The 24,468-nt window shown below is 40.7% G+C and overlaps 1 protein-coding gene across 2 annotated transcripts; it reads left to right on the plus strand.

Annotated features, from left to right (window-relative positions):
- Window positions 1-1,998: 1,998 nt before the first annotated feature.
- Window positions 1,999-24,440, plus strand: mmp23ba (matrix metallopeptidase 23ba). 2 transcript variants are annotated; one of them, XM_067395561.1, is made up of 8 exons: window positions 1,999-2,400; window positions 15,720-15,859; window positions 16,352-16,491; window positions 17,173-17,340; window positions 17,913-18,077; window positions 18,200-18,310; window positions 22,553-22,679; window positions 24,255-24,440. In XM_067395561.1, the coding sequence occupies exons 1-8, from the start codon at window positions 2,275-2,277 to the stop codon at window positions 24,427-24,429; spliced, it is 1,152 nt and encodes a 383-aa protein (XP_067251662.1). In that variant the 5' UTR covers window positions 1,999-2,274; the 3' UTR covers window positions 24,430-24,440. The 2 variants fall into 2 exon arrangements, with proteins under 2 accessions (XP_067251662.1, XP_067251663.1); XM_067395562.1 differs by having other exon boundaries at window positions 2,282-2,400; window positions 15,724-15,859.
- Window positions 24,441-24,468: the final 28 nt, after the last annotated feature.

Here is a 24,468-nt window from a genome sequence, read left to right on the forward strand (position 1 = left end):
AGTTATTTATTTTGTTCACTTGAGTACTTACAATATCCCAAATGTTTGCAACTATTTGTAAATCATGAGAAAATTGCAGTTTTATCCAAGGCTGCGGGACGTGTGAGGAGTCGCCTGTCAATGTCGTCATACCCGCGTTACCCTCGGTTTCCGGTTTGTTTTGTAGAAACCATGGAAACACCAAAGACGCTTTAATATATTACAAGTTTTAACAGACAACTGTTTTGATATATTTATAGACCGAAAACAAGTTATTGTTATATAGCTCAACATGTTTAGCCGTACTGTTTAAATCTAATTTTCTTGATTTTATTTTGCGAGTACCATGCTTTACCATGCCTCAGAGAAAAACACTATTTTTTGAAGTAGCTAACATACAATCAGATGCAGCTTTATTTATAGAGAAAGTGATACAGAATTTTCTCCATCATACATTTTAAAATTAATTGCATGCCATTTATCAACACAATCATCCAGCATTTAATATGATATTGTAAAATGGATCTATGTTACTGCAGTGTGTAACAGTGTCTCACAGCAGCCGCCGAGCGAACGCACAGAGTAACGTTATAACATCATTTTCAACACTCTCAAATGTATCTAATATGATAAACAGAGCTGCGTTTCCTCATACTCATGACCGGAAAAGCGGCAGCGGCGCCGGCGACTGTGTCATAATAAAAGTCCCGCTGCTCGTGAGGCGTGTGTTGATCAATCGCTCCAGCTCCTCGTTCAGCTCCACAACACTCGCTCCTGCTCTGCTTCATACTACAGTAACGTTAATAATCACATCCATGAACATGATTTCTTCCCGAGTCCAATCCTTATTCTTTTGCACCGTACGTTGAGATAATGTCCCAAGATTCTGTGCTCAAACTTGGCGTCATCAAGCTACGCCTTTGTTTTGAATAGATCTCTAGCGACCTCTAGCGGACAGAAAATTTTACATATTGTACCTTTAAATGATTTAGCATTTTGAACAAATCGGGTGATTTAAAGGATAAGTTCACTTTAAAATTAAAATTACCCCCAGCTTTCCCACCAGACCACCTTCTGTATTCAACTTGGTAAAGTGTAATGCCTCTCTGAGTTCAAATCGCTTACACTACGTCCTACATTAGTTCCGCTTTTTCTGTAACTTGAATACGGAAGGTGGTCTGGTGGAAGCTAGATATTATAACACATCACTTTACTTCAGAAGACCTTCATTAACCCTCCGGAGCCGTGTGGAGTATGTTTATGATGGATGAAAGCACTTTCTTCAGCTCATACTTGTTGATCCCGCTCACTGCCATTATAAAGCTTGGATGTGTCAGGATATTTATTAATATAACTCTGACTGTGTTCATCAGAAAGAAGAAATTCATATAGGATGGCTTGAGGGTGAGTAAAGCTTGGGGTAATTTTCATTTTAAAGTGAACTAATTCTTTAAGGATTCAGCTCATTAACACAGTCATTGTCACCACCTATTGGCAGCTGTAGTTTCATATGTGAAAAAGTAGATTCTTATTTCATTTTCTTCCCAATCATTTAATATTTCAACATTAAAAAGTTATATTTAAAACAATTATCTCTTAACATAATTCATGCAAAATCCATTTACAGTGATTTCATTTTGTTCTTAATAAGAGCCATGCAGTGTCTATTTATTCAGACTGAATTTATTGATTAAATTTATGAATCTGACATTAGAGGACACAGATATGACAATACATGTTTATAATAGGCTCAGTGTTATTTCAGAACTTTGAGAGAACCTTGGCAGAACGTTCCCTGTGATTAAAATATGTTGTAGTCCTATTTAAACAACCAATGTATCTTCTAGAAGCCAAACCAAAAAAGAAAAAAGTTTTGGTTCAGATGCAGCCAGTCTGTTCGTGGTTGGTTGGATGTTCAAAAAGGAATATATTTAGGCTACTTGTATTTTAAACGCAAGAATGATGCTTTCAGGAGGCAAAATCAAAAGCAGATGTCTTTTGAAAGATGATTAATCCTCCAAAAATGACAATGAAACAGCAAGTGTGGTAAAAACCGCATTGATTGCATTACAATGTGTGCAGCTGCAGCATGTGAAGCAGTCAGTGGTCTTCATCTGAGCTCCAGTCTGGCTGAACTCTGAGGGCTGGAGAGCTGGAAGAAAAGTTGCTCCGCAGACTGACTCTCAGCGCATCTGTCAAGCACCCAATGGCAAGCCAAATAACCCATGGGAAATAAATGGTGAGGTTTGATACGTCTTTGTTAAGGGCTAATATTTGGACGGCGACGTCGCAAAGATGGTGCGTGAAGTTTATGGCAGTCTGCGGAAAGCAGAATACTTCGAAGGGCTTCTTCTGCTTGCGGTGGCGGGGTTTGGGCTCTTGATGCATGAAGTCACGGCTTTGCCTGCCTGGAGATTTGAGGTATGTCATTAGTTTTTCATCAGGACGAATATTTTTCCTTGCATAACTCTAGACACGCGTCAAAGCGGCTCGAGGGCGTCACGCGTGATGTGAAATCCATTGATACGCTCGAGTTATACAACTTGAAGTCGTAAGGGGTCGTTCACATACAGGACGCGTCCTTGCGTTCATAAAAACGCAACGCAGGGGATCTGAGACGCGGTGAACTGCTTTTAACTTGACGCGTCGTCCTTAAAACGGAACGCTCATGACATGAGACGCGACGCAATGACGAACGACGTCTGTCTGGCGCATCCGCACATAAAAACAGAGCAGATGAACGGCTGATAGCGCTGACCGGACTTATTTCATCTGCATTTACATTGTTATTGATGTGTTTTGTACTACATTTAATTTCTGTGTTTTGTTCACTTCTACTTTTAGCTTACATTTTGTTTTTGAGCATATGCACCTTTGGCATTTCCCAAAAAACAAAAACAAAACATATATAATTTGCATTGTGGGGTTTTGCTTCTTTTAGAATCTATCTTTGAAGTATCTTTGCCAGTGTACTCTTAAAAAAAATGTTTTTTAGCATTTTTAAAACCTACTGTTGTACTCGATTTTCTTTGAAGAAACAAAATATTTTAGCTCAGAAATATTTCAGAAGTTTCAGCTCAAAATACCCCACAGATCATTTATTATACTATAGACTATTTGGGTGTGAGCAAAAACACGCCGTTTTTGTGTGTGTCCCTTTAAATGCAAATGAGCTGCTGCTCCAGAAGAGGGCGGAGCTTTAACAGCTCAACAACAACAAAGCTGGAGAATCTCACGCAGCCAAAATGAGGAAAGTGTTCAGCCTTACATTGTTCAAACCGGAGTCGACACTGATGGAGAGACTCAGGAAGAAGTTACAACTTTTAGAATGAAACTGGGGTTTATGTAAATTTTAGGGTTTCTGATGTCACTAACCTGGGAAGAAGCTCGTTGTAGTTCCTACCAGCCATTCGTTGTAGTCCTTAAACAGAGAATTCTGTAAAAGAAAATATCTCCCTTTGCATTGAACTTTGAGCGTCGTAACTTTGCAGATGTTGTTTATGCTGAAACAGCAACATTACGCACTAACATATCCAAGTTTTTGTCCAATAAAATACTCCCTAGTTTGAGTACATCCACCTGCAACCAAAGAGGTCTGTGAGGCCTGGAGAGAGCTTTCCATTAGCATTCCCATTCATCACAATGGCAGATTTCTTGGAGGCACATGTAGCTCTGGAAATATGGGCACCCTAAAAAACATTTTTGCTGAGCCATAAATGCTATGAGAGTAATTAGACTGGAGATGCAGACAAGTAACGTCATGACAACAGTGATTGGATTATGGCACCACAAGAACGCAAACAGTCCAAAAACATTTCATGCTTTTAAAAGATCTCTAAAGGATCAGGAACTGATAAAACATTGACTATACATTATATTATTATATTTAAGTCGGCATTACATGTTAATTCACCCTATTTTCACCCTAATTCACCAACAACTGATGCACAGAAAATTCAATTGCCAATAATCAATTTTACTTGGATGTATGTTACAATATGGAAGTAAAGATTAGTCGCTCTTTCCGTTTCAGTACTTTTTTTTTCGACTTTAAAGTGTAATTTTAGGAATTTATTTGTTGTTTGGAAAAATATTTAAAGACAGGACAGAAACCTGTGCACGTCAAGTGATTTCGTTAGATATAAATATCTCAGACATGATGGAAGAACAATCCCAGATAGATGTCACAGTCTTGGCACTTCTTAAACTTTTGTGCAATATTGATTGTAGAAAGAAGGTATCCTACATCTGTAATCAATCTTTCTTCCATCCTTGGGGACAAGGCTGAAATATTTGGATTGGCAAGGGTGTTATGAATTTGCTTCTGTCAGGACGGTTTACTCACCTGTGTGTTATTGACCCCTCGACTGTCTCTTGGATTTTAACTCTTGCATTACTTGTTGTCCAAGGAATTTCATCCTGACTGGTTCATGGAACTTTCAAATGTGATTTGTTTTGGCACATTATTCACTAGGGCTGGGACAATACTAATGATGCATCGTGATTCGCTTCTGATATTTTCCAAATGCATCACAAATTGATTCTGAGCTTAATTTTTAACAGCAGAGGGCGCTCTAGGTTATTTTTTATCCACGCACTCAAATGCTCATGAAGAAGAGCACTCGTGCGTTCGGCTGAGTCTGAGAATGTGCTTGCATCTCAGAATGCTTTTATGATGTGAGATTAATGTTAACAGCACACTGCAGACACCCCTGTAATTCACTTCAACCTTTCCGAACTTTATGAATGATTCATTTATAGAAGGTTCAAGTGGTGTGTAAGGAATTGGAAGCAAGCAGAGTATGTCTGTTTCTAAAGCACTCAGCGCCATCTGCGGTTAAAAACTAAGCTCAGAATCAATTCGAGAGAGAATCGCGATACATACAGAAAATATCCGAATTCCAGAATAATTTCTTGATTCGCGATGCATTGATTTATCGTCCCAGCCCTATTTTTCACATATCAGTCCTTTTTGGATCTAGCGGCGTTACATAATTTACTGTCTCATGACCTGGTGTTAAACCTACTGATCAAGAGTTAAACCCCCGTAATACTCACAGTGATGTTCTTTTTCTTTCTTTTTTTGCTCAAGAGTAAAAAAACATCCTGACTCCATGAGATGAATATGTGCTGCACGTTTTCCTATCAATAACAAAATCAACAACAAAAATGCCAACAGTGAGAAAACAGCAGTTCAGAAAACATCTGAGATGATTTACACCTCTAAGAAAGGCGGAGCCTCAGAGCCACACCCACCTATTGCATCATTACCACAGAACCAGTGGTAGTTCGAAGGTGTTTACCAGCTGGTGTCATGAGAAATCGAGATATAACAACTTATAACTTTAGTTATATACTAGTATGTGACCCATGTACTTTAAAAGACATTAATGGTCATTCTAAATATGCATTTTAAATTATATAAATCATAATGTGATTTTGCAGGAATCACAATCAGGCACTAAAAATACTACCCATTAAAAGTCAGTTGAACCACTGGGATCACTCTGGGTCCTAAAGGAGACCCCGATTCCTGGGGGGAATCGATTTCTCACAACACTGGAATGAACTTTTCCAAAAAGTCCTGAAACAAACTCCAAACCAACTTAAGTTTAGACCTGATTTTGTTTGAAACAATGTCACACCAGTTAGATTTAACTTGAAGTATATCGGTCTGTCAGAGGCAATGGAAGAATAGGTAAGAGTTGGTTTTCTTCCAGGTTGTATGAACAAATTGAACAGCAGTTTTGGAAAGTGATTGATCATTCGTCTGGGAAGATACTACTTTGTCTTTGTCATGGAAGGAGCATGAGCAGCGAGAATGCTCTGAATTATCACATTTTGGCTTCAGAAGGAGGCTTTAACGAGGCAGAGCTATCACCATGTACAGAGAGGGATGAAATAATGCTTTTAGGTTGAGCCTGTCTGCAGGAATGTCACTCTCTTGTGTATTACATTACGTTTTTGTTGTCCTGTCGGGTTTCCCATTAAAAGCCCCTTGAAGCATGATTCTAGTGAGCTGTTGTATCCTGGAAGGAGCTGGAGATTTTTAAATGTAGGTCACAGTGTCTTGTCATGTATTGCTGTACGGTGTGGTGCTACAAAGAAAAAAATGTTATCATTCTTCGAGAGTACCAGAAATGTGAGGAGGAAAGCAGCCAAACTATTCCCCAAGACTCTTGGATCAACCTACTACCTCCAGGACTTTCCATCCAGAAGGAAGATTTATCCTTTTTCTCTTCCTGTGTCTAACGACATGCCATGGCATGGATATGAATAACAAATTTGTAGTTGTATATATCTTGGTTGACTCTGAGAATGAAGAGAAACCAACCCTTCTAAGAAAATACAATGATCAGAGAGTGTTTCCCTAGTGTTAATTTTGTTAGCTATTTTTAAATCTAGTCTAAGTCTTGTGTTAATCATATTTAGCCAACCTTGTCCTGTTTTGTTTTGTCTGGGCATTTTAGTCTAGTTTTAGACAGAATATCTCAAATAAAGTTAGCTTACTTGTTTGATGGTGTTTTCAGATATTCGTCGGTTCTTCCACAGTGTAGAGAGAGCATGTGCGCATGGTTGCCAGATTGCAAAGATTAAGAGCCCGTCCACACGGAGACGCATGTAGCTGTATACGTAAAAATTGTGTATCGTATCGGCATTTCTTCCAGACGGATCCGGCATTTTAGGAGCCTGAAACCTCTATTTTTTTAAACCGGGTCCCAGAGTGGATAAATGAAAAGCTCATAGAAGCATTATCATTTAATGATGTTGGTGTTGTCTCGTCATTCTTTCATCTTAGTCACGGGATTTAGATTTCATTAATGAAATTAACACTATTTCCAGGGTGGCATTATACCTGTATTCAGTGTACGGTAAATTATCTTTAATCTACTTCCTTCACCTCTGTTGAAAAATCCAGCATTGCTGATCACCAGCATAAGGTATGTTGGGATCATAGACTGTTCAAAAGATGGACGATGCACCTTCACTCTCTACTATTGTAGAAGAGTGAAGCTGCCAGTGTCCAAATATGGAGCTGACATCTTGGAACCTGAGTCTGCACAGTAGCGAACCCGGAACCTGAGTCTGCGCAGTGGCGACGTGCACTTAGACACGACGACAACGCAGCTCTGAAGTATCAGCAGAGATTGTATCAGCTAGATCATCCCCTATGAAGGCCTCATCGACACGACAGCCAGTAGCACAGTTCCTCAACAAACCGTCCCATACTGGCGTGATGAATACGATCCTCAACTAGATGGAGCTGGAATAAATACTTTGACTGTTGCGATCCCAATCGGACTTATGAAAGCTGCCTGAATCATAATCATGCACTGTTCGCCAGAGGAGAACTGGCCCTTCGACTGAGCCTGGTTTCTCCCAAGGTTTTTTTCCTCCATTTTAACACCTATTTGCCACCTGATGTCACCTGTTGGAGTTTGGGTTCCTTGCTGCTGCCGCCTTTGGCTTGCTTAGTTGGGGACACTTGACATTTGATATTCAACAGTGCTTTGATCTGCTGCATCGACACCATTCTATGCGAACTGAACTGAGCTGGATGATGACATCACTGTTTACTCCAGTGCTGATATAGATAAATTAACTAAATTAATAACTATTGATTCTAACAATGGAATGAATCAACACTGAATTTACGCTGGACAATAACACCATTTTCTTAAAGAACTGCTGTGCAGCCAAAATTATATACCAGTTATCACTGTAAAGCTGCTTTGACACAATCTGCATTGTAAAAAGTGCTACATAAATAAAGGTGACTTCATTGACCAGTGAACCTGGAGTCCGAGTGTGCGCAGTAGGGAAACCAGAACCTGAGTCTGCACTGTAGTGAACCCGGAGTCCGAGTGTGCGCAGTAGGGAAACCGGAACCCGAGTCTGCCCAGTAGTGAACCCGGAACCCGAGTCTGCACCGTAGTGAACCCGGAGTCCGAGTGTGCGCAGTAGGGAAACCAGAACCTGAGTCTGCACTGTAGTGAACCCGGAGTCCGAGTGTGCGCAGTAGGGAAACCGGAACCCGAGTCTGCCCAGTAGTGAACCCGGAACCCGAGTCTGCACCGTAGTGAACCCGGAGTCCGAGTGTGCGCAGTAGGGAAACCGGAAACCGAGTCTGCACCGTAGTGAACCCGGAGTCCGAGTGTGCGCAGTAGTGAACCCGGAGTCCGAGTCTGCGCAGTAGGGAAACCGGAAACCGAGTCTGCACCGTAGTGAACCCGGAGTCCGAGTGTGCGCAGTAGTGAACCCGGAACCCGAGTCTGCACCGTAGTGAACCCGGAGTCCGAGTCTGCGCAGTAGTGAACCCGGAGTCTGAGTCTGCACCGTAGTGAACCCGGAGTCCGAGTGTGCGCAGTAGGGAAACCAGAACCCGAGTCTGCACCGTAGTGAACCCGGAGTCCGAGTGTGCGCAGTAGGGAAACCGGAAACCGAGTCTGCACCGTAGTGAACCCGGAGTCCGAGTGTGCGCAGTAGGGAAACCGGAACCCGAGTCTGCACCGTAGTGAACCCGGAGTCCGAGTCTGCGCAGTAGTGAACCCGGAGTCCGAGTCTGCGCAGTAGTGAACCCGGAGTCCGAGTCTGCGCAGTAGTGAACCCGGAGTCCGAGTGTGCGCAGTAGGCAAACCGGAAACCGAGTCTGCATCGTAGTGAACCCGGAGTCCGAGTGTGCGCAGTAGGGAAACCGGAACCCGAGTCTGCCCAGTAGTGAACCCAGAACCCGAGTCTGCACTGTAGTGAACCCGGAGTCCGAGTGTGCACAGTAGGGAAACCGGAACCCGAGTCTGCCCAGTAGTGAACCCGGAACCCGAGTCTGCACTGTAGTGAACCCGGAGTCCGAGTGTGCGCAGTAGTGAACCCAGAACCTGAGGCTGTGCAGTAGTGAACCCGGAAGCCAAGTCTGCACCGTAGTGAACCCGGAGTCCGAGTCTGCGCAGTAGTGAACCCGGAGTCCGAGTGTGCGCAGTAGGGAAACCGGAAACCGAGTCTGCCCAGTAGTGAACCCGGAACCCGAGTCTGCACCGTAGTGAACCCGGAGTCCGAGTGTGCGCAGTAGTGAACCCGGAGTCCGAGTGTGCGCAGTAGTGAACCTGGAGTCCGAGTGTGCGCAGTAGGGAAACCGGAAACCGAGTCTGCACCGTAGTGAACCCGGAGTCCGAGTGTGCACAGTAGGGAAACCGGAACCCGAGTCTGCCCAGTAGTGAACCCAGAACCCGAGTCTGCACCGTAGTGAACCCGGAGTCCGAGTGTGCGCAGTAGGGAAACCGGAAACCGAGTCTGCACCGTAGTGAACCCGGAGTCCGAGTGTGCGCAGTAGTGAACCCAGAACCTGAGGCTGTGCAGTAGTGAACCCGGAAGCCAAGTCTGCACTGTAGATTTATTAATTCGCTCCCTCAATTTACTAAAATGTGCGCATGATTTACTATTTAGTTCCCTTAATTTATAAATCATGCGCATGCACGAAATAGTGAATTGTGCACACGATTTAGTAAATCGAGGGAACGAATTAGTAAGTTGTGTGCACAATTTAATATTTTTCTTGCATGTCATGTGTGGGTCTCCATACAGCTCTAACCATCCTGGACCAACATGGAATTCTTGCTGGGTTATTCTGGATTTTTCAGAATAACGTTTATCCTCATCTTGTATACTTGCTACTTACTGCTTCAAACTTACTGCTTACTGTTTTTGAATATAATTCAAAGATTTGATTTCAGTTCTTCCTCAGAGCAGCTCTCATTCCACTGGTTTAATGTTTGTACATCTGCAGACCAGCCAGGTCAATGCTACCAAACTTAGTAATCATTTCTTGAATTGCTCGCGATCATTACACAGATCGGTGGTCAGTAGTCAAACACTGCTGTGGATTTCATTGCGTCGACTTGCCAAAATAACAAGGTCCTTTGCTCTCTTTGCCATCACAGACTGTTTGTCTATAGCATTATTCTCCACGAATGATTACCAAGTTTCCATCCAAAGTGTAGCAGACTTTTTGTAAGCTGCTAAATGTCAGTCTTGGCCTCACTTCAAGGTGTTATCGCCAGTCAAACAGAGAAGCTTGAAAGGATAAATGAGGAAATTGTTGCAATCACACTGGTTCCAGCTGGATCGAAGGTTTTACAATGGATGGAATACCAGCAGAACTCTGTGACAAATGCACCTTATCTCTGTTCCACTGGGTTCTTGGGCACTAAACCTCCTCCTCCTTTTGTCTCAAAAACCCACTGAAACCTTGACAGCTCCATGTGCCAGTTACAGATAGCTCCACGAAATTCCAGTTGACTTGAACATTGGCAAGCATCACAAAAACTCAGTCCTGAGCAATAATGTGGCTCCACATCATGTCCCACTATAAAGCTAAGTTGTATATTTAGGGATGGACAATAATTTTCCAACAATTTTCATTTTGTATTGTTTTTGAACCCTCTGTCTAAATCCTCCTTGATGTCAATAAACTGCTCTCTTAGAGGAAGATAAACAGTACATAAATATCTATGTATTCTGGATAACCTGTGTACCAAAATGTATCCCAAGAATGTTTTGCTAGCATTTTTGAATAAAAGTTGCCAGCCAGTGGCAGCATTTTTGATCATTTTTACAAAAGTTTCATGGCCATCAGAATATTTTGGTGTATGAATATCTGAACATGCAATATATCAAAAGAAAGAACAGAGCTTTTTATTCTAGCTCCTTGCATTCTTTTTTATCAACACTTGTAGGTAAGTTTCATAAAAAAGGAACATTTTGAGCAAAAAGCTGAGAAAATTGTGTTAATCCAAAATGGGATTCATAACGATGATCAAAACACAGATGGAGTAGCTTCACAGTCCTATAGCTCGTCCTGGTCCTGGGTAATGTTACACAGTTTTCATTTTCCAAATATAAGACAACCCTGATTTATAAGATGACCCCCCCTTTTTAAAGATGTACATTTTGGAAAAAGGCTTTTTGAAGAACACATTTTTTTATTTTATAAAGAGAATTTATACAAATAAAATGCTTTTATTTATACATTTTAATTTTTTTATACAATTTTTATATTACATATTTTTTATATTTAAATTTTTGTATTGAAAGTATGGTAAATACTGGTAAAATGTACCAATGATCACATTTAAAAAATAAACACTTTTTGGCATACCATAAAAATAACCTGTAGCCCATCTGAATTATATAACATTTTAGGCTATCCATCTCAGAGTGAAAACCATGTAGCCTACCAAAATTTAATAAACAGTAAAAGTGAACTTATTGAAATCTGGTTACCATCTTACGTTTAAAATTCACGTATGGGGGGAGTTTGGTCCCGTGTGATTATATTGCTGTCTATGGACGATTTCATCAAAACTATCTTAATTTGTCCTTAAAGATGAACGAAGGTCTTACAGGTGTGGAATGACATAAAAGGTTTTTGTTTTGTTGTATTAGAACGTTACTTTTGAATGTTCTCTGAATGATCAGAAACAAGTGCTAACATTTAAAACATGTTAAGGCCCGTTCACACCAAGAATGATAACTATAAAGATAACGATAAAGATATAGTCCTAAAAATCGTTGTAAAGATAAATGAATAGCACAGAATCCACACCACAGCAATAACTATAACGATATAGAGAAACGATATCGTTGAGATCACTTTCAGAACTATTTTTTCCAGCTGTTGAACGATAAAACACTGACAGCCAATCAGAATCCATTCTAATTTAAGGGCTCACGCATTTAAAATGGCAGAAGACACTGTGGAGAAGTTAATCGCGAGGTCCAAAAACATCCACCACTTTTTGACAAATCAAGCTCTCTTTCAAGAATACAAGAAAATGGATAAATGGAAAACAATCAGTCATACCCTCAGAATAAATGCTGAGAAGTATTAACGATGAGATCATTATGCCAGGCTAGCAAACAGTGTAACATAAAAATTTCTTCAGGTATACAGCACTAGTTTCGACAACACTGTCTTGCTTCCTTTGAAGTTGCAGTGAAATGGACTAGTTGTTGATTTTATTCCACTATATTGACTTTGTCATCTTGGAATGATCAGCCCTTTAGGTCGATTTTACATGGATTAAAAACGGGGTGAGCTTAGAATAAACAGAGCTTTATCGCTCGTTGGTGTGAATGGGCCTTTAGACAAACTAAAAAGTTTCAGGAAAAAGTTCCATGAACGATGTACAAATACAATTTTTGTGCTTTGAGAGCAGATAACTCTGAACGAATGTTCTACTAACGTTACTGGAAGAACATTTGATTATAACTTTGAGAAAGTTCCCTGTTAGCTGGGTATTAGCTTCACATATCTTGAAATGTATTCATGTGCCGTTACGTCCAACTCTTTGTGTTTCTGCTCTGAGTGAATCTTTAGACAGTCCTGTGATCGTCTGCATTGGCTTATAGTTGCAATAACTCAAGAAACCTTTAAACAGACCCTACTTGAGTCTCCAACTCCTTTACATCACGAGATCAAGGGTAGCTGAACACATTTAGTATTATTAAACTGGATGGCAAGCTGATCGCCCCAGAACATTGCCATTTGGGAGTTCCACTCTGTCAACTTATCTTGGATCTGAAATACCTTTTTCCATTTGAAATTATTTTCCACTGGACAAAAATGGACGTCATGATTGCCAAGAGTGTGGCTTAGAAAACCATGTCATGTGATATAAAGACAGGCCACACAGTCCGAATCAGTTCAGGAATGTCCTCTCTGCCCTGTCGGACCAAAATAGTCTCCATCTCCACTAGTCTTGACTTCACTGCTCCTTATCAGCGTTTGCAAGTGGAGTCTGCTTGCCTTTTAACTTTTAAAACACTCAAAGACTCTGGCACGCTTTCAACACTGGACTCTTTTCCAGAAGATTGAGATGAAAAAGTCAGCAAAGGACATTTAAAGCCAGTATAGAAGATTATGCAGTCATCCAGTTTGAAGATCGTATGCTCTCTGTGTGAAACACAACGGAGCCAAGCTTCATGCAAACACTGTGGATTTCTAACCCAGAGACTGTCTGGCGTGTTTGTGTATGTGTCTGTGAATGTCTGGTCAATGTGTCTGTTTCAGACACTAGTTTAGGGTCAGATTACCAGTGAAGTGAAAAAATTTGGACAGCTTTATGAAACCCAGAGAGCACGCTCAACATTAACTTCAGAGTTCAAATTCAGGCCAAATACCTTCTGGAATTACAATATAAAAATGAGGCTGTTTTTTTATGGCTAGTAAGAGGCATGTTTTAATTTTTCTTCATTTTTCTCCGTAGACGTACATCTTCCTGCCAATTCATTACAGTGCACATTCTTACGAAATCAAAACTCCTTGTGGGCTTCAATATAGTTGACAGTCTTTTAGCGCACATACACTTATATTCTCGTTTCTTGCCAAAAATTATGGATCTTGCAAGTTTATGTCCAATACAATCCTCTCTACAGCTGAATTATAAATACTCCCTGCCACCAACATAGCAAAAGATGCATAGTCTTTAGATTAGTTGGTTTACTTGTACTTTATTTTTATTTACATTCATTCACTGCTGATTTGGAATGTTTTCACGAAAGTGTCTTCACTGCTTTCAATCATGGTTTTAAAAAGGACCCTTTGATATGGCCCGCCCCAACTTCCTGTGAAGTATGTCAATGCAGGAAACAATTTCATGGGGTCTTCAAAGCTATGTGAATAGCTTGATGATTTGCGAGGATGATTTCGTCAGCAAGTTGTCTACTTTGTTGATAGTTTGAGATAATAAACTCCCAGAATAAAATATGTACAACTGTAGCTCAAATTTGAATCCATAAGTTTATTTATACATCAGAAGCCTTTTTATGTGTGGGTTTCAGTTGTAGTGTTATAAGAACATGTAGTGTACATCTCTAGAAATGGCAGAAAAAGCAAGACATTTTGAAAAGATTCAGCTGGGAGAACATCTAGCAACTAATTAAGTTAATTGATATCAGGTCTGTAACATGATTAGATATAAAAGGGATGTCTTAGAGAGTCTCTCAGAAGTAAAGATGGACAGAACTGTGAAAGAGTGCGTAAAAAGATTGTGGAATACTTTAAAAACAATGTTCCTCAACGTCAAATTGCAAAGGCTTTGCAAATCTCATCATCTACAGTGCGTAACATCATCAAAAGTTTCAGAGAAACTGGAGAAATCTCTGTGTGTAAGGGACAAGGCCGAAGACCTTTATTGGATGCCCGTGGTCTTCAGGCCCTCAGATGACACTGATTGTGTCAATGACATTACTAAATGGGAACAGGAAGACTTCCAGAAACCACTGTCGGTAAACATAATCCGCCGTGCCATCTGCAGATGCCAACTAAACCACTGTCGGTAAACACAATCCGCCGTGCCATCTGCAGATGCCAACTAAACTCTATCATACAAAAAGGAAGCCATATGTGAACATGGTCCAGAAGAATTTAAAATGGACTGTTTCAAAGTGGAAAAGTGTTCAATGGTCAGACCAAATTTGACATTCTTGTTTAAAATCACGGACGCCGTGTCCTCCAGGCTGAAGAGGAGGGAGACCTTCCAGCATGTCATCAGCGTTCAGTGCAAAATCCAGCATCTCTGATGGTATGGGGGTGCATAAGTGCATACGGTATGGGCAGCTTGCATGTTTTGGAAGACACTACGAATGCTGAAAGATATAAAAAGGCAACATGTGCTCCCCTCTAGATGATGTCTATTTCAGGCAAGGCCTTGTGTATTTCAGCAGGACAATGCAAAACCACATACTGCAACTATTACAACAGCATGGCTTCGATTCCGGGTGCTGAACTGGCCTGCCTGCAGTCCAGATCTTTCATAGACGTATGTCAAAGACGACCACAAACTCTTCAGCTGCTGGAAACCTATATCAGGCAAGAATGGGACCAAATCCCAACACCAAAACTCCACAAACTCATAACCTCGATGCCCAGACATCTTCAAACTGTTTTGAAAAGGAGAGGAGATGGTACACCATGGTAAACATGCCCCCGTCCCGACTATTTTGAGACCTGTAGCAGGCATCAAATTTGAAATGAGCTCATTTTGTGCATAAAATTGTGAAAATGTTTAGTTTAAACATTTATTATGTTATCTATGTTCTATTGTGAATAAAATATTTGCTCATGTGATTTGAAAGTCTATTAGTTTTATTTTATTAAAATTTAAAAAATGTCCCAACATTTCCGGAATTCGGGTTGTGTACTATATATAATCTCCTCACAACCAACGAATGCACGACACAGTGTTGACAGCCCTGTATCTGATTTTAATAATTGTTTTATTAAAATACAGTACGACCCTAATAAAAACTCAACAGCAGATTTTGAATCAATGTCTGTGTAATAAGGGTGATCAGCTTGGGGTTTTAAACAAAGAATTTTTAATATTTACCACTTGTGAAACTAATGTAACTACTGTAATTTAGTGTAATTTATAGAGCAGTATCTCACCAATGCTTTGCCTGCACTGTCCTGTAAAGAGCATGAAGTAATTGGCTTACATCAGACAAAAAGAGAAGCCTGACAAGTCTGACTTAACAACTGAAGCGAACTTTCCTCTGACTGCGCTGACTAATCAGTACAAGATGTGTTCCTGGCTTAACGAAGCATTTATTAGAGCAAATCGCACTTTAAAGCACCTCACAAGTGGAGTTATCACTCTTTCAGGAGCAAACGTGGCACAGACCTTCATGGAAAATCCTGCTCACAGATCAATTTAATCTAATCTGAGATTTTTTTGTCCAAGGAAGAAGCTCTCATGTCTGGTGTTTTAATCATTGGGATTCATAAAGACGCCCGCTCCCATGTGCTTCACCTTTCCAGAAACAAACGCTACACGCTTACTCCAGAGAAACTTAAGTGGGACAAATTCAAGCTGACCTACAAGTAAGAATCTTCTGTTTTTGTGTGTTTTTACGACACCACAGCTCTCTTTATGCCTTGCATTGATTCTTCTTCTTGATATTTCATTACCTATTTACATTTTTTCAATGCTTGCCCACTTTTCCAGTTTGTCCCTGAGTATAAAAATACCCCAAAAGATTCAGCCATCATTTACTCAGGTTGTTGCAAAATTGTATGACTTTCTTTCTACATGGATCACAAAAGATTTAGATGGCACTTTATTTTGATGGTCCACTTTAGACCTTCTACAGACTATAAGTAACTTTGCACGTCAACTTATTCTACTAACCTTATAACCAACATTTTACTAATACTCTAATGACAGTTAGTCGACATGTAGCTGCAAAGTTACTTATAGTTAGTAGAGTGTCTAAAGTGGACTACTGAAAGAAAGTGTAGTCAATAAATGTATATTTTGTTAACCTGACCACATTTTTAATGGATGTTTTGCGTATTACTGTTATGTTTGTGCAGACTGCTGTCATTTCCTAGGAATCTTTTGAATGCCAGTGATACGAGGAGAGGGATGTCCAAGGCCTTCTCCATGTGGAGCGACGTCTCGCCCTTCAGTTTTCGTGAGGTCCCTTCGGATCAAGAGGCTGACATCAAAATCGGTACATCAGATATATTTATACATTTGTTTGTTGCAGTACAAAGGAATTTGAAGTAACACAGAATGATGCACGTTTGGCAATAAAAGATAATAAGTGGTTTTCCAAAGTTAAACAATACAAAGTTACAAACTGCCATATAGATATTTTCAATATTATCTCATAATTTGGCAGCAGGTATGTTAGGCTGCTGTCACTTTAAGACTTGATGCATGGATCCAATATACTGTGTTTTCTTTCTCAACTGTTTACATTCACTTATAACATAACTGATTGTGTTTACGTGAATACTCACTGGCATTTTGGCATTATTTTGTGTGTATTTGACTGTTTAAGCACAGTAAGTAGTGAAAAAGAATTGAATTTAATTCTGAGCGGCGGCTTTATGTGTGCACACATTGGGTGTGAGCACAAAATCTGTGGGAATAATTAAAATTATGTGCAATACGCACAATCCCATGCCGAAATTCAAGCCCTGTAACACCCATAATATTCAACGGAGCAAATGAAACTAGTGAGTGAGGGAAGGCGGGTCAATTCATGCTATCAATTCAGCATTGAGTTCACTGAGGCTAATTCTGAGTTGCATTATTCATTCCGACAAAAAAATTGGAAGTATCTATTTAGCTGTAATGCGTATAGGAGGGGGTCTTTGAATCAAATTGGTTGGTTGACTTTCGGCAGGTTTCTACTCTGTAAACCACACCGACTGTCTTCAGTCCTACCTACACCACTGTTTCGACGGCATCACCGGTGAACTGGCCCACGCCTTCTTCCCTCAGACCGGAGAGATCCACTTCGATGATGACGAGTATTGGATTCTGGGAAACATGCGCTTCAGCTGGAATAAAGGCAGGTGTTGTTTTAATGAGAATTGAGAAAATTCATCATGCTGCAGAAATTGTCGCTTCCTGGGTGTCACAATGTTCATTACACCAAAAGAAATAGAGATGTCATTAAATTGACAGGACAGAATATATCAAAACCCCGATTGAACCTGCGAGTGCCCTATTTACAGTCTGAAATAAGAAGTTAAGGAGCAAAATTTTCCAGTTGAATTCTCCAGTTATTAATTTCCTTAGCCACTGAAACGGGGTTGATTTGTAGCATTTTGTCAGTCATAAAGCCATAACTGTATATTTAACACCAAGTATGTTCTGGTTGGCTGATTGTGTGGCGTTTTTGCCTTTAGTGTAGACAAATTACTTATTATTGGAAATGCGTTAAGTCGTGCCTGGCAAGAACACATTGTATTATTCCTTTTATATGATTTTCTACTGGAAAAACACGTTGAATTCTGAATTTCTGGAAGGCAATTAATGAAGAGTCTCAGCTCCACACGCATGACAGGCGTTTGTTCATGTTCAGGGGTAGAAAAGAGCAGATTTTAACGTGTTTCTGTGTGTGATTGTTGTTGTATTCAGGTGTGTGGCTGACAGATCTTGTTCACGTGGCGGCTCATGAGATCGGTCATGTACTGGGATTGATGCATTCCCAGAATCCCAAAGCTTTAATGCACCTCAATGCCACACTGACGGGCCGCAAACTAATTACTCAAGATGAGGTCTGGGGCTTACATCGACTCTATGGTATTTTACTCAATAAAATAAACATAAATACATAAATAAATGTACAAGCTGGTCTTCCCTTTACCCTTCTACAATAACCTGACACCTTCTTATTTGTTGTTTTCCTCTCCATACCACTGCAGGATGTTTGGATCGATTATTTATCTGTCCTGCTTGGGCCAGGAAGGGTTATTGTGACAGCAAGAGGAGGCTCATGCAGAAACACTGTCCTTCCAGCTGTGACTTCTGTTACGGTAAGAGGCCTGTTATTTAGACCAGGGATCGCCTAAAAAACTAATTGTGTATAGAAAAATCACGAGACATATTAGACCTAAACTAGATAATGTGTGGTCCTCATTGCAGATTATTCTGGCTAAGAACTGCCCAATTAGACAGGAAGAGACCATCTGAAATACATGTACAGCAAATAACCACAGTTCACAGTCTTTTAGGGGCAAATTTATTTGAAATAGATTATATCACAATAACAATGTAACTAATAATGGGTGTTTTTTAAAACACTGCCTCATGAAGCTTTGAAATCTTTATGAATCTTGTGTTTTGAATCAGTGGTTCGGAGCGCGTATCAAACTGCCAAAGTCACGTGATTTCACTAAACAAGGCTTCGTTACGTCATAACGGTTTTGAAATTTCACCAGTTCACCACTGGGGGGTGATGATCTCTGTGAACCCATGAATCATGCATCTACGGTTTTTACCTGATCTCTGATCAGTTTTATACATTTGTAGATGTTTTAATGAGACATTAGTATAATTAAAGGAATAATAATCTCTAATTGGCCTGTTTAGCTGAGCCATCCATGAAACAAACAAAACAAGCCCTGAAAATTGGTAAAAGAACGCGTATTATACAGACTCTTGATATTTAATCTTATTGGATGATTAGTTAATTGCATTTGATAGATTTTATTTTCAATAAAACAGTGAATAATTTTGCGAAGCAATTGGTTCAAGTAATTCGAAGCTTTGAAAAGCTTTGTTTCTCCCATCGCTAAGTGCATGAAGTAAAATCCAATCAAGAGAGAGAGGAGTAAGGCAGAATGACAATGGAACATGAGATTTAATAAACAAAGAGTACTACACTTGTACCACAATTTTAATGATGAACACAGAACTGAGGAAACTGAGGGCTTAAATACACTGGGATAAACGAAGAAACTAAATGTGCAACAGGTGAACTTATTGAATAACTGGCACACACAAGGAAACTAGGTCAACATACAAATGCAGGCAACAGAAACAGAACCAAACCAAAACTCAATGAAACTAAGCAGAACAAAAAATAATCCTAACGATTAGACAGTCTTAAAATGTATTCAAATAATGGTACAGAACTATACCAAAAACAGAAAATGCACAGAACGTGGGTCTAAACTTGTATTCTAGGTTTACATGAGGAGTGAAATTTCTAATGTTTTTAACAAACAAATTAGCAAAGAAACAGTGGTGCTGGAACAGGTTTGTGTGACAGATGCTGTAGGTGGGAATCAAACCCTGGACTTCGAGACTGGGTTGTGCTTAAAGATTCAAGGGTACTCAACCTTCCCAGAAACTGACGAACAAGGTACATTCAAGAGTGAACAAATACGGATTGTCTAGACAGAGCATAAATAGAGAAAACAGAAGTGACAACAATCAAATAAACTAGAAAATCCTAAGAATATAGAGCAGTTCCTGATGTTCCTTGAGCTACGGATAGAGTAGTGGTGTTGGAAGACGCTAATAAGTCCTGGATCCAGAATATCTTAAGCTGACATCCAGAGTCGCTCTTTCCCAATCCACCAGATAATGGGCTTTTTCACAGACCAGTTAGACGTCCAGCAGCCTGTGAACTGTGTATGCTGGGTGACTGCTGATGATGGAGTGAGGAGCTACAGTAGTGACTGGAGACAGAGAACAACGGACATCAGCCTTTGAGGCCCTGTTTACACCTGGTATTAAGATGCATTTTGATCGAACGAACGACAAGTGGACGATGCTAAATACAGGTGTATACTGGGTCTAAACTGTTTTGAGCTTGTCCACTTTCGACCACTTCCAGAGGTAGTTGAAAACGCATTCGACTGCATTACTTTCATAGTGTTGACACTCATGTGATTGAATACTGCTGCAAAAGACTCTCCGTCTACTGACCTAATCCATAAACGTTATGAGAAACACGCTAGCCAGACGAGATTTAAACTTTGTCGGCTGAAGACCCAAGTATGGTTTGAAGATGAAAAGCCAACTACAATGTTCTCTCACCATTCCTGATTTCTAACACACAGCATTTGGCTGGAGCTGATGCTCTCTGTATGTTTAACCATAGTCTCCAGGCGCATTCATTTGTAAATTGCACAAACTTATTTTGTCCATTTGATAAAAAGATCTGAAAAAAACCATACATTTACCCACCCACCTACCCATAAACCCTCCCCTTGAAGAAATCAGGACAGAAGTGGTTGAAAGTGGACAAAAGAGACAGACTAAAACACCAAGTGTAAACGGGAATTTGTTTCCGTCGTGTACTTGTGATCCAATTGACCAAAGCGCATCTTAATAACAGGTGGAAGCAGGGCCTAAGTGTGAGATGTGAAAAGGGGGATGAACGCGCATCTGGTCAGCAAAAGCCAGTAAGAAACTGGGTTAATCTCTCTGAAAATCTTGATGGGACCAATGAAAGTCTCTGAAACTCAACAGGAAGAGGCAGATCCCTTGCTGAGAACCAAACCTTCTGGCCTGGACAGACTAGAGATCCAGGTCTGCAGTAGCCTGTTCCTGTTGCTGTTTAATAGGGCTGTCCAAGTCCTCCTCCAGGAATCCAAGCTGGCACAATGGGACATACCTACAAAGGAATGGATTAAGGTGTTGTGAAGGAACTCATCCCAAATGAGACGTGAGCTCTAAGAAGTCTGGTTGTTAAAGACCAAGCATCTTAGGGTTATCCCTATCTGTTTGACCATTAGATTGAGGGTGAAAAACTTAGGACAGGTTGAAGGATTTTCCAATGAGATGGCTGAAAGTCTTCCAAAACAGGGAAGTGAACTGTGACCCCCTGTCATAGGCCATGCCCTGGGGGATGCTGTGAATCCTGAAAACATGCTGCATCAGAAGTTTAGCTATCTGGCTGGCAGTAGGGAGCTTAGTGGGGTGCCTCTCCAGCAAGTGTCTCCATTCTTCAAATGCCAACTTCACTGCCAAGAGCTCCTGATTTCTGATATCATAGTTCCTTTCAACAAGAGTGTGTTCTGAAGCATCTACATCCACTATGAAGGGCAACTCAGGACATGGAGGGTCAGTATGGGTGTGCCTGGCCAGTCTTCTCAGTCCACAGGAACTGCCTAGAGGGCTTCTCAGTTAGAATTAAGTAGTTCTGGAGATGCAGTTTGGTGACGATGGTTGCACTCTGAAGAAGTTCAAAAGCAGTAGTCATTAAAAGTAATGGATATCAATTCTTTACCTTGATCCAATTGGTCCTCTTGATCTCTCTGGTAATTGATGGTGGGTGGGAGATCGCCATCCTTCTTTCCTACAAAGAAGATACCATCCCCAGTTGATTAAGGAATGAATGAACCTACAGTTAAGGGCCTGTACTTGTCCATTCCAGCTCTCGCTGGAGCAGAAAGTGGAAAAAAGCCTTACTCGTGGTGGACAGGTTCCAAGCAACTTAATGGCTCATCCGTAGGATATATGGCAGAACTTCCTGCAGACTTCAGTTCCAACCCTGCTCTAACAGAAACCGCTTGTTATTTTTAAGTAATCCCGAACACCTTGGTTAGCTGGTTCAGGTGTGTTTGATTAGGGTTGGAGTGAAACTGTGCAGGATGGTAGCCCTCCAGGAGCAGGGTTGGCTACCCCTGGTCCATGGGGTGGAAGTGTCACTGCCCTACGTTGAAAGAGGCCTGCAACTCTGGAGAGGCAGGTGGCAACTCGGAAGAGTCAAGTAATGGTTCAAGATTAACAGGCAATAGCTTGAGAGGATGGCAGTGACAGATAAGAAGCATAACAGTTAGAGCTCCATCTAGTCCAAGATCTAGAGGACCAATCAATCTGTGGATTATTTCAACCAAGGATGAAGGGAAACTCAGGTTGACTGCGCAGTCATTCTCCACATACATGAACAAGCATTTGCTATCACAAATGGTGACATAGAAATGTGATATTTGATTTTTGGACCTCATAATCCTTTAAACCTGCCAAAAGTGGGCTTTGGTATATGAGATGCATCTTTTTCTGATTCCCCAACCTACTTAACGCTGTCAGCATTTTTTCACTCCAGCACCACTCCCAATCCAAAAATGTAGTTGATCTATGAATAGATGCTTGGAGTCAACAGTGGTGAAGGAGCAAGACCACCTTTAACCCTGGGAGTGTACAAGAGAATATAATGAACAGAAAGACTTTCAAAAGAAAATGCTAGTCCATTCCACTGCTAGCTACCATAATTATTCATTGATGTTCTGAACAAATAATAAGTTCTTTTAACTTTCAAACAGAATTCCCATTTCCCACTGCCCCACCAACTGCAACCCCCCCACGGACAAAACACAAGTTTGTTGTGGAGGGAAAGAACCTCACCTTCCGCTGTGGTAAGAAGATAGCAGCCAAGAAAGGCAAAATCTAGTGAGTTCTTGTTTTTCCACACACAGATTGTTATATTAACTCTGACTGGTTTCCATATTCATGCTGTTTCTAAAATCAATTTATTACACTGCCTATAAAAGCATTTGCCCCTTGGTAGTTTTCGTGTTTTATTGTTCTACAATAGTGCTTCTCAAATCTTTCCTGGGGCCCCTCAACCATCACATTTTGGATGTCTCCCTCATCATTCACACCAAATTCAAGTCTTGCAGACACAACTAATGAGCAGATGAGTTGAATCAGGTGTGTTTGATCAGGTCGACATCCAAAATGTGCAATGGTGAGGGCTTCCCAGGACAGGTTTAAGAAGCACTGTTCTACAGCATTAAAGCAGAGGATTTCGCTTGGTGTTTTTGGGACTGCCCAGAAAGTATTCCTTCAAGGGATGTCCCGAGCCGATCTTAATGATTGGTATCAGGGCCAATTGGTTATTTGTTTAACTGATCGTAACATTATGCCTGTGTCATGCATTAGGTGGCGGTATGTTGCCAACTGGTGACTGCCATAAAAAAGGAGTGTAGTATTGGATCTGGACTCGGTATTGGCCGGTACTCAATATTCAATTACTCAGGGACGTGAAAAACCTGAACGGGACATCCCTAATTCCTTCATAATTTAGGATTTTGCAAAAGATTTGTTTGTAGTAATATTCACCCCTTTAAAGTCAATATTTGGTACTGTAGATTGAATTTTTAGCCTTGAGTCCGTGTGGACACTGTAGGTCTGTACCACTGACCACTGCAATTTCCCCCAGTTATTTTTAAATTTGCCATGGAGATCATGAGTTCTCAATTGGATTAAAGGTGCAGTATGTAATTATTGACAGCTAGTGGTTGAAATAGGTACTGCAGTTCAAATTCTAAATATTGGAGAGGGTCGTTTCTCCCACCCCCTCCTTCCTCAGACTTGACGCTCATGCAGGTTGCGAGTTTGAGATTGCGAACACGCAACAGGAACAAGAACAATGGACAATAGAAGGCGATCGAGCCTTACACTTGCCAAGAGTTTTTCCATTGAAAACCATTCAGCTGTTCACCATTTAATGCATTGCGTTCATATTCTGGGTTCATCTGCTCACCTGTATATGCATCATTAACAAGCTGTATACTAAATTTGATCTTTTAATATCAGTTTTAGTACATCAAGGGACTTTGTTTTTCACGTTAAGCGTTTTAGAACGTCTCGCTGTGTTTAGTGATTGAAATACTGCAGCTGGTGATGTATATTTTATTCAAATTTTGGATTTTCTTCTGTTGAGATGGAAAACTGACAGGCCTCTGCTGTAGTTCTATGGATGTTTTGTCCTCCAGGCCTCCGTGGCAGTCACATGACTGCAAACTGTGAATTTATACGTGCTGATATATACAGATACACGCAGAACCCACGTGTTAGTCGCCTTTAGTCCTTTTGGTGTGTTCAAGCTCAGCTTTTTGGCCGAGACAATCCTCTAAATATGCACGGTTTGGAATCTGGATGTTTTTGTCTGGAGTTTTGAAGCGTATGTAAGGTTTGTTTGTTACAAACGTCCTAACCTGAAACGTTCTCTCACACTGACAGCTGGTATAAAGACGGCGAGCTTCTGGAATTCTCTCATCCCGGCTACATCTCCCTGAAAGATGACCACATCACAATTGTGGCAAATGCCATCAATGAGGGAACGTACACCTGCATAGTGAGGAAGAAGAACAAGGTGCTGACCACGTACTCTTGGAGGGTACGAGTGCGCTTCTGAGGACCGGAGATACGAGCACAAATTATAACCAAAACCAGA

Source organism: Chanodichthys erythropterus, chromosome 9 (genome assembly GCF_024489055.1).
Source record: "Chanodichthys erythropterus isolate Z2021 chromosome 9, ASM2448905v1, whole genome shotgun sequence".
Taxonomy (NCBI): Eukaryota; Metazoa; Chordata; class Actinopteri; order Cypriniformes; family Xenocyprididae; genus Chanodichthys; species Chanodichthys erythropterus.